Source organism: Suncus etruscus, chromosome 6 (assembly GCF_024139225.1).
Source record: "Suncus etruscus isolate mSunEtr1 chromosome 6, mSunEtr1.pri.cur, whole genome shotgun sequence".
Taxonomy (NCBI): domain Eukaryota; kingdom Metazoa; phylum Chordata; class Mammalia; order Eulipotyphla; family Soricidae; genus Suncus; species Suncus etruscus.
In genome coordinates, this window is record NC_064853.1 from 39,972,986 (window position 1) to 39,983,513 (window position 10,528).

The 10,528-nt window shown below is 46.3% G+C and overlaps 1 protein-coding gene across 1 annotated transcript; it reads right to left on the bottom strand.

The window, feature by feature from the left end:
* Positions 1-264: 264 nt before the first annotated feature.
* DNALI1 (dynein axonemal light intermediate chain 1) lies at positions 265-10,528 on the bottom strand. The gene is made up of 6 exons (XM_049775007.1): positions 10,412-10,528; positions 9,777-9,922; positions 5,185-5,354; positions 3,690-3,868; positions 3,240-3,404; positions 265-379 (listed from the first exon to the last, which is right to left on the bottom strand). Exons 1-6 carry the CDS (start codon positions 10,490-10,492, stop codon positions 344-346), a joined length of 777 nt encoding a protein of 258 aa, XP_049630964.1. The 5' UTR covers positions 10,493-10,528; the 3' UTR covers positions 265-343.

Sequence of the window (10,528 nt, forward strand, 5' to 3'; positions counted from 1 at the left end):
GAACTGCATTGGAGAAGGGATGCTAAAAAGACATCATGAAAGGGAAAGACGAGCCAGAAAAGTTCAAGTAAAGGTGTCAGATGCAATATGGGGAACAGAGCAGCAGCTTCCGCTCAAAATTGGAAATGGTACAAAGTGATGTACCTGAGAGGTGTTGGTGGCAGATCTAAGATTTGCAGGTATGGCGTGTACAGACGAGCTACAGCACCTTCCAGTGCCTGATCAACAGCCTGTGTAGGTGGAGATGGGGGAGGGTATGGCCTGTTCACGCAGGAAACTAGCTTTTTATTACAAAGTACTTTGGATGGGGGAGTAGTGTTTCCTGAGACCCATGTGGAAAGTATCACTTCTTCGGTGCAATAATGCCTTCCAGTTGGGCCTGAAAAACAAAAACAAACTCCATTAATATTCAAAACTTGTAGCCTAACACAAATAGCTGAGAGGTGATTAAAGTCTGGGAAGAAGAATCCAAATGCTGTCACTCCAAAGTGTTTTTCCCTTCATTCCCAGCTCCATGTTTTCTAGATTAGCTGGTTTCTGGCTTTGTCCTAGAATCTTGCTCCATTAGGGGAAACCAGAGCAATCCTGGTTTCCATATACTAATGGCACAGTGTTTAATATAAAGCATTGGAGAGGAAATCGAATAAAAGTTGTTGAAATCGTGGTTTTTCATGGCTCAGATTTCAGGCCTGACTATGCTAAGTTAAACATTTGGCTCTTTGGTATGGGATGTTGGGAGCGCTGGTGCTGGGACAAGAGATTTGGGAAACAGCAAATTTTCAGCCACTGAGACAACTGACACCCAATTAGGGAAAACTGCTACCATCCAGTGGGGGGAGCTGTCCTCCTAGTATGTAAAGCTGAAGGCTCTTGGGAGTGACTCACTGCAGCTCTGGCTGCCAGCACAGTGATTTACCATCGTGGCGTGTGGACAGATCTTTAAGTGGATCTCTCCTGGGGACTGTAAGCACTACTGTACCTGCAGAGCAACTTGATGCCAGTAAAAATAATTCCTAAAGAATCCTTCACGCTAGGGACTACAAGGTTGCTTGTCAAAGATGTCAGGGTACTCTGTTTTGCTCTTACTGCTAATAGTAGGGAAGGAACCGAGGAGCTTGTGTTTGATAAAGGAACGTGGCAGATAAGCAACCTTTAGAGGCTAAGTAAACACTCTTATCTGGAGGTGAAAATACCTAGCTTTTCTTTGTGTGTGGATTTTATTAAACCTCAATAGCAAGAAAAATAAGTTACTATCCACTAGCAGTTAATACAAGCCCTTTATCTCAAATGCCTGGCCTTGATTGATAGTACCAGTAAGGCTCATTTACTAGAATGTGCTTTCTGTGAGGGTGGGGCAGAAGTAGAGGGAAGTACCTTCAGGTGTGTCTTCTGAGCAGGGTTAATAGGCCACATTACCTACAACAGGGTCTCAGGCTTTAGGAAGCACCAGAATTGTCCAGAGACACAGATTGTCCCTATCCTAGGCCTCAGATTTCTGGTTGGTAGAATGTGAGTGGGCCCAATAGTAGTTCACTTTTGTTTTTGGATTATACTCAGCAGTGCTGAGGGGTCACTCCTAGTTCTGGGCTCAGGGGGCCATAAGGGATGCTGGAGATCAAACCTGGTTGGCCTTGTGCAAGGCAAGTTAAGTACCTTCCTTACCTACTATAGTATCTCTCTGAGCCCCCCAATATTTATAGCTTATATTTAAAATTTTATTTTAAAATAATTTTTAAAATTTGGATCACACCCAGATATGCTGAAGGCTTCTGGCTCTGCATTCAAGGATCACTCTTAGTGCTTGGAAGACCAAAAAGGACGCCAGTGGGGAAGATTAAGCCTGGGTCAGCTGCATGCAAGACAAATGCCCTACCCACTGAACTATAGCTCTGGCCCCAAGTACTTCTAAAAGCTGGCAGGTAGTGAGGACGATGCTGGTATAGGACTAATATCTGAGAACCTTTGGAACAGAGAAACCCAAATCTTTAGAGGCCAAGAGCCTGGCTCCCTGCCCCACCCTTTTCACCACTGTCTCATCCCCATACCTCATCCATGCTGCTGGAGAGAAAGAACCTGCCACCCAAGAAGGGCTTCCAGGTGAGTTCTGACTACACCCTTGGAAAAGGCCTCCTCATAGTGATGTCTCCCAGAGTCTGCTGGCAAGAAGGCACAGCTGAGGGGCCAGAGTGGTAGCATAGTGATGGGGCATTTGTCTTGCACACAGATGACCCAGAACGGAAGCAAGTTCAATCCCCAGCATCTCACATGGTCTCCTGAGCCAGGAATGATTTCTGAGTGCAGAGCCAGGAGTAACCTCTGAGTGCTGCCAGGTGTGGCTCCAAAAATACCCCTCCCCTAAAAGGCACAGCCAAAGAAGCCAGTCCACTCTAGAAGGCACCAGCAGGGAGAGGCTTCCCATTGCCCAGGGAGATTGGTGCACAGGGCTGAGCCACCTGGCAGTGCACTCTGGCTGCTGCACCAGGCATAGTCCAAAGCACCACTGTGTGTGTGTGTGTGTGGCCCCTAAACAAACAAACAAACAAACAAAAAAAGAGGTAGCTTCTGTTTTATTATACCTACCACTTCCTAAGGATTGGGAATTTCTTTTCTAAGGAGAAAATATAATGGCCATCTCAGCATTGTCAGGGTGACTCTTATTTTAAAAATCACTCCAGAAGAGGGAGGGACTCAAGGAGATAGTACAGCAAGCAGGGCACTTGTCTAGCACACAGATGACCCAGGTCCAGTCCCTGGCACCCCAGGAGTGACCTCTGAGCGGAGAGCCAGGAATATTCCCTAAGCATCATCAGGTGTGTGACACAGACACACACATACACACACACACACACAGACACAAACATAGACACACACCCCTCCAGTAGAGCATGAGGAAAAGGTGCCCTTGGAAGTTCTAAGGAGAGCAGAGGCCCCTCCAGAGCCAGAAGCACAGGGAATCGAGGTGAAAGACCCGCAACTTTTGTCACCTTTCCAACACCAGCCTCCTTTCCTTCTTAGCAGTGTGCATGTTACATCAGTATTGAACCGTCCTCAAGGAAGCAGTTCAGGGCCAGGGAGAGAGCTCAAAAGGCCAGAGTGCCTGCTGGCAACACAGGGCTAGGTTCCATCCCCAGCATATGGCCTGAGCACCACCAGGCATAATCCTAATAGTCAATGGCATGGTTGCTAAGTTCCATGGTCCCCTCCCCCCCAAACTCCCCCAAAAGGAGCTCTTGAATTACCTTCAACTGCTGGTTTGTCCGCTTCAGGAATTGAATCTCCTCATTGTGCTTCTTCTCCTCCACCTGCCTCCTCTCCGTCTCTCGCTTCTCAGTGGCATCACACTTGGCCTTCTGCTCATTCACTTGCCTCTCCAGATCTCTCTTTTCTGTTTCCAATTCTCCTATCTGAGGATAGAACCCCCAGTTATTCTAAGATGTTGCCAAGCAGATGAGGTGGTGTGAGCATCTGGTTTGAGGGGCCATAGCTGTCCAGGCTTTGTCAGGGTCTGTACTGCCACCCAGTGGAAGGTCAGTTACTGGCATGGCATGTTCACAGACGAGACCCCTCTGCCAAGACCAAGCAGATCCTTACACGCCAAACCACAGAGGTCCTCCCTGAGGTTCGTGGAGAGGCTGGAATGACAACCAGGTTGCCCTACATTGACAAGGCTCATAGCTGACCCCACTCACTTTCCTCTCCATGTCTGACTTCCCCTGCTCGGCCTGCAGTGCCTTCCTCATGCCGAACGCCACACTGCTCTCATACAGGGTCTGGTAGGCCGCGATGGTCATGCGGATCTCGTCCCGAACTCGTAGCAGTAGCAGCCCCCGCTCGGCACAGTTGATAGTAACCTCTCGGATCAGCTCATCTTCCAGTATACACACATACAGCAAGGTAAGAGCCACAGGCAGGGTGATAATTCCCTGCTTACAGGGGACCCCACCCCCCATCCTGTACCCCTCCCTGGAAAGACCCTAGGGTGTGTCTTCTCTTAGGACAGGACTCAGGGACTTTCCATGGCCCGGGAGCTTCATGCCACTTGCACTTGCACTTGGGAGTATTGGCAGGCAAGTACATTTGGTTCTGCCAGAGCAGAGGCTGAAGCCCTGGTTTGTTTGAATTGTGGGCCCTCAACATCCTGAGGTGAAAACTGAACACTGGATTCTACTCAAAGAAATCAGACTTTTCCATTTGAAGAGGACACTGTTGAAAGCAGGGTGGAGCTCCTTTGGCTGAATCTACAATAGAAGGTAGATTTTCAGGCAACCTGGGTTTTATCCCTAATAACAAATATGGTACCCAGCACTGCTGTGAGGGACCATTGAGCACAGAGCCAGGAGTAAGCCCTGATAACTGCTGGGTGTATTCCACAAACAAACAAACAAACAAACACAAAATTTATGCCTGCTGGAAATCTACTTTCTTTATTATGTGTGTGGGGGGAGGGGGTTGGACCATACCTGGTGATACTCAGGGATTACTCCTGGCTCTGAACTCAGGAATTACTCCTAGCAGTGTTTGGGGGTCCATGTGGGATGCTGGGGAATCAAACCTGGGTCAGCCACATGCAAGGCAAGTGCCTTATCTACTGCACTGTTGCACCAGCTCCGTCTTTATTATTTCTTTTTGGTAAGTGTTTGTTATATATCTATATACCTGGGACACATGTAAAAAAGACAGAAAAGCCCTGCACTAGAATCCTTCTACCCCAACTCACCCCCAGTGCATGGACAAAGCGTAGTCATACTGAAGCTGAACAGATCCCAGGTCCCAGAGCCAGACCATGTGCAGGTGGCAAGTATGGCAGTATTAATTGGCCAGTGAAGGGCAGAAGGCTCATTGAAGCTGCCTATTCACAACCAAACCACTGTTTTCTGGTCCAAATGCTGGATGGCTACAAACACAATATTTGTCTTCCTCATTGAAAATCTGATACCTGCTTACATATATCTGAAAACCCAAAGCTTAGGATAGTTCTCTTACTCAAAACATCTGTGAGGGGGTAAGAAACTAGGTTGTTAGAAGAACTGTGACTAGCAAGGTGTGACTAGCAAGCAATGCCTAATGAAGGGAGGAATGAGGAAGGAAAGACCAGGTGAATCCACAGAGAAGTTTCTGAGTAGAAGAAGTGAAGGAGGTCATGGGCTGAGGTGGTAGCCTCCACTTCCATCCACTACCACTCACCAAAACACTGTGAGTAGAGCTCCCTGCGAACAGGGCAGATGCCTGTCTCCCGGGCCTGCCGCTGCTGCAGCTTCAGATCCAGCTGCTCCTGGAGGTGCACCACGTCCATCCTGGTGCTGGGTGTGCTGGACACCTGCTGGATCCATAGCTGCGTGTCTTCCACCCACTCCCTGCAGCACAAACATACCCTGACTGAGTGCAGTCAGCTGGATCCATGTGGCCAGAACAGGGATGGGCAGGAGAGGGGAGCTTTGCCATGACCCTCCAGAATATTCCAGAGTCAGACCCTTCTCTGCTTTCTCACTGTCCTCTGTGAGTATGCCCATGAACCATACTCCAGATCTGACCTTCTTAGCATGTTGAGAGCAATTTAGACTTTTAAGGAATCTTTCCAGTGAGAAGGTCTTTTGGGAGCCATATCCCAGTGCATAGGGGATATTCCTGGTGAGGTTTTTGTGGGTCACTCCTGTGATGCTTAGAGGACAACTGGGTACCAGGATAGAACCTTGTGTCCCCCAAGCAAAGGATGGCCCATGTTATTGTTTCTCAAAGTAAACAGAAGGCCCAGTGAGAATTTCCACTGACTTACATAGTGAGTGACATGGAGTACCATTAACTTTGTGCCAGCTAAAAGAGTATTATGTGTGGGGGCAGGTTAACATCTTGAAGGTATGTACTGAGATGCCATCACACACACCCATACCGACTCTGTGTCCGAGGTGTGCCAGGTTCAGGAATCCTGAGGAAGAAGAGGATGATAGGACTGCCTTAGGTATAGAGGGCTTCACACATTGGTGGGAAATCTGAGAAAGTCATCTTCTCAATCTTTTAAGGTCCATGCTCAGAAGAAATTTCTGTCTCCCTTTTTACTTTGTACCCTCTTCATCATAGCCTGAGAAGCTGTACTTGTTGGAGCTGGAGCTGTAGTACTATGGGTAGGGCACTTGCCTTGCACATGACCACTCTGGAGTTAATGTCCAGCATGCCATCTGGTCCCTAGAGTAATGAACTCTGAGCACAAAACCCAGAGTAAGAGCTGAGCACAGCAAATATGGTATGGCCCAAGAAACAAAAATAAGTTAATAAATTAAAATAAATAGGGGCTGAAATGATAGTACAATGAGTAGAGTGTTCACCTTACACATGGCCAACCTGGATTCAATCCCTGGCATTACATAAGGTCCTGAGCACAGAGTCAGGAGTAAGCCCGAAGCAGAGCAGGGTATGATTCAAAAAACAAAGAAATAAAATAAGTGAAAAGAACATATTGTGGTGGGGGGACTGGGTGAACAGGGTGCTTGCCTTGTACAGGGCCAACCTGAGTTCAATTCCTGGTATCCCATATGGTCCTTCAAGCCTGTCAAGAGTGATCCCTAAGTGAAGATTACTTAGGAGTAAGTTCAAAGCACATATGGGTGTAGCCCCCAAACAAAAAAAACAAAAAACACGGGGCCAAAGTGATAGCATAGCAGTAAGATATTTGCCTTGCATATGGCCAATACCAGACAGACCTCGGTTTGATTCCCGGCATCCCATATGGTCCCCGAGCCTTCAGGATCGATTTTGAGTGCAGAGCCAGGAGTAACCCCAGTGCCACCGGGTGTGACCTTCCCCCCAAAAAACAAAAATGAATAAAACTACAAAAATGAATAAAAATTAAAATAAAAATCAAGAAAATTAATAAAACCAAAAATGAATAAAAACAACAATAAATAAATAAAAAGAAATAACATATGAGATGAGAAACTAGAAGGAGTGAAAAATGGTCTTGGCTTATAATAGAAAGGAGAAAGTTGGGAATGAGCAGGTTCAGGGAGGGAAGGAAGTAATTGTGAGTTTCAATAGTGTGAGTTTTATAATATCTATTAGATATTTCATGAAGATAATGAAGAAGTAAAATAGAATGGACTGGGATTTAGGGGGAGAGTAAGACTGGCAAACACATTAGGGAGCTATCAGCATATAAATAGTATTCAAATACATAGAACCTGTTTTGCAATGATAGTTAATTAAACCACATTCAAGTATGAGCAGCCAGTGGTACTCCATAAGCCTGGGTGAAAGCTCTAAGGAAAAAACAGAAAAGAGGATCCTAGGGGCCAGGGGGAAATTCAGTGGCTGGAGCAAGAGACTCAAGTTTGAACCTTGGCACCCATTGATCCCCTGAATATAGCTGGAAGCAACAACAGGAGTAGCACCCCCCACCCCCAAGCACCACCAGCTGTGGCCCTGAAAGAAAAACAAAATAAGGACAGGGCTAGTGACCCAGGAGTGATACCACAGCAGGTAAGGTAAGCAGCTGACCCAGGTTCAATCGACATCCCATAGGGTCCCCCAAACACTGCCAGGAATGGTCCCTGAGAGAAGAGCCAGGAGTAACTCCTGAGCATAGCTGGGTGTGACCCCAAAACAAACACACACAAAAAGGCTAGTCAGATAGTACAGAGGGTAGGGTGCTTGCCTTGCATGCAGCTGGCAGGTTCTATCTCCAGCACTCCATATGGTTCCCCCAAGCATTGCCAGGAGTAATCCCTGAGCACAACTGGGTGTGACCCAAAAACAAAATGCAAGGAAGGAAGGAAGAGTGGGAGGGAGGGAGAGATAGGAGAAGAAAGGAGAGAGGTAGAGAGGGAAGAAAGGAATGCAAAAGGGAAGGAGGGAGGGTGGGTCTTTTCCAAGATCTAATCACATGCAAAATGTTGGAGCTGAGTCCCAAGATCTGGCAGGGAAATAACCCAGCTTTATCCAAGCCTGTGTCTGTTTTTTCTTTCTTTTTTTCTCCCTGTCCCACCCTGCACTGCAGTGTCAGTTGTTAGTAACTGAGTTTGAGGCTCCTGCTGGGAAGACATGCTCTATCGGTAGCTTCCTTCCTAGCCCAATTTTCTTTCTTTTATTTTTTTTAATATTTTTTATTTATTGATGAAAATGCATCACATAGTTGACATAACTGATCATAATACAACTGTTTCAGGAAGACCAAAAACAACATGATTAAAAAAAGAAATAGAGGGCCCGGAGAGATAGCACAGTGGTGTTTGCCTTGCAAGCAGCCGATCCAGGACCAAAGGTGGTTGGTTCAAATCCCGGTGTCCCATATGGTCCCCTGTGCCTGCCAGGAGCTATTTCTGAGCAGACAGCCAGGAGTAACCCCTGAGCACTGCTGGGTGTGACCCAAAAACCAAAAAAAAAAAAAAAAAAAAAAAATAGAACATTGAAAGAAAAACTAAAGCGATGGGAGAGAAAGGAAAGAAAATGTTCAGTGGCAAGTATATTTTTGAAAATTATTGAATCACCAATGAACTCATTAATGCATTAGCAGAAATTTTAGTAAGCTCTTATATTTTTTTTTAAAGGATGAGAGTTAAAAAAAAATACCATAAAAACGGTATGAGTGACAATTGTTTGCATAGGCCCAGCAAAATATGTGGAAAATGGAAGGGAAAAGCCTTGGCCTAAGTACATGGAGACCTGACAGCCTAAAATTTTCTGGCATAAGACTGACTCAGGGCTCCAGGCATACCAAGCTGTCCAACCCGATTCATTCTCTGAGATCCTGGTAAAATTATTTTGCAGATTTGCTGTTGTTGGTGTTTAAGTTTCTGAAGTTAAAGATTCTGGTTTCTGTGCATCTTCTTAATCGAAGTCAGGATGATGTTGAGCATCCTCTAGTTTCACCTCACCATTAGTGGGCAATGTGGAGATCCCTACCCTGTAAGCAGGTTGTTGCTGTTACTAAGTCGTCTGGTTGTTAAGAGAACCCTCTTTGGAGTAAGTCCATGCCAGTGCAGTGGTAGGGTCTTGCTTGGTAGAGGTTTGCTTCCTGGTGATGTTATAGACAATTGTGGATGTTTCTGTATATGGTATCCATGTTCCAGGGGTGTATGGGCAATGCCTGTTCCTATGAGAACTGAGCCAAGTCATTATGACCATGTTCAGGTGTAAAGTCTCAACTGCATTACAAATTTTGTGTTCCCATCTCTATTAGATAAGAACTTGTTTGCATATGTAATATTTTCCATTTTAATGTGCCTATGCAAAAGGGGGACAATACCAAGGGAACAAGTCCAACAATCCTGGTAACTTGGCTCTGACAAGAACTCTAAACAAAGAGGCTCTTCTGACAGAATTCCCTATTGAACAAATTGCAAAAAAAAAAAAAAACCAAAAAACCAAAAGACAGTAGGTGAAATTGTCACTATATAAGAGAATATTCAATAAGTTATAGCTGTTAAGGAAATACACTTAAGATACTAAAAGGAGGTATACGTGTCCCTTTTATCTCTTTGGAAATAGTCGGGAGAGTGTTAAGTTCAGGACATGACTTTGATCTGCGAGTTGCTAGCCCAATTTTCTTTCTTTCTGTCTTTTTTTTTGTGTGTGTGTGTGTGTGGTTTTTTGGTCACACCCGGCAGTGCTCAGGGGTTACTCCTGGCTCCATGCTCAGAAATTGCTCCTGGCAGGCACGGGGGACCATATGGGACGCCAGGATTCAAACCGATGACCTTCTGCATGAAAGGCAAACACCTTACCTCCATGCTATCTCTCCAGCCCCCAGTCTTTCTTTCTTTCATTGATTAATTAATTAATTTTACCTTGGGGGCAGTATGGCATTCAAGATTTCTTCAGCCTGCTTTGTAGGATCTGGGATACAGGAAGTTGAAGGGAGCTTGGTCTTTGGTGGCTGTGGGATTGGACTTGAAGGTCCTGGCTGCTGAAGGCTGACTTTTAGTGGCCGAGACTGAGAAGGAGGAACAGGTTAGGGTAGGGGATGATTGATTTAGCTCTGTGCATCCTCTGGGGTGCTCTGGGTTTCCTGCACACTTTTTCCCTATTGTAGGTTCATTCAGGTCTCAGGGCTGAAGAGAGTTGCAAAAAATCTCTGCCTCCCCATCCCAATTCAATGCTTGAATCTCTTGAATCAACATTTCTGACACACCCTATAAAGGGGGCAATCACTATCAAAGCTATTCCTGGACCCAGGCAGAGCCAGGAAGAAAGAGTGTGTCCAGCCATCTACCTGGACTTTTTCATCCCAAAGCTGCCCTCTGCGACCACCCAACATCTAGACTTCTGCTCCCCCTCTCTCCTTTCCATCCCAATGTCCTTATACTAGTCCCTGTTGCTGCATCTTCTCTTCTGGGGCATTCCCGACCTTCAGGGAGGGGGAGTCTGTCCTTCTTCATCTGGGCTTCTGGGCCCCCTTCCTGGCCCCCAGAATTATTCTTACCTTGGGGCTCCGCTTCTCGGTGTTCCTGCTCACCAACACCGGGGTGTCATACTTGAGCAGAGAGTCGGCAGGAGGGATCATAGCTGCAGCAGCCACCTAGCAGCGGGTCCTGCAGCG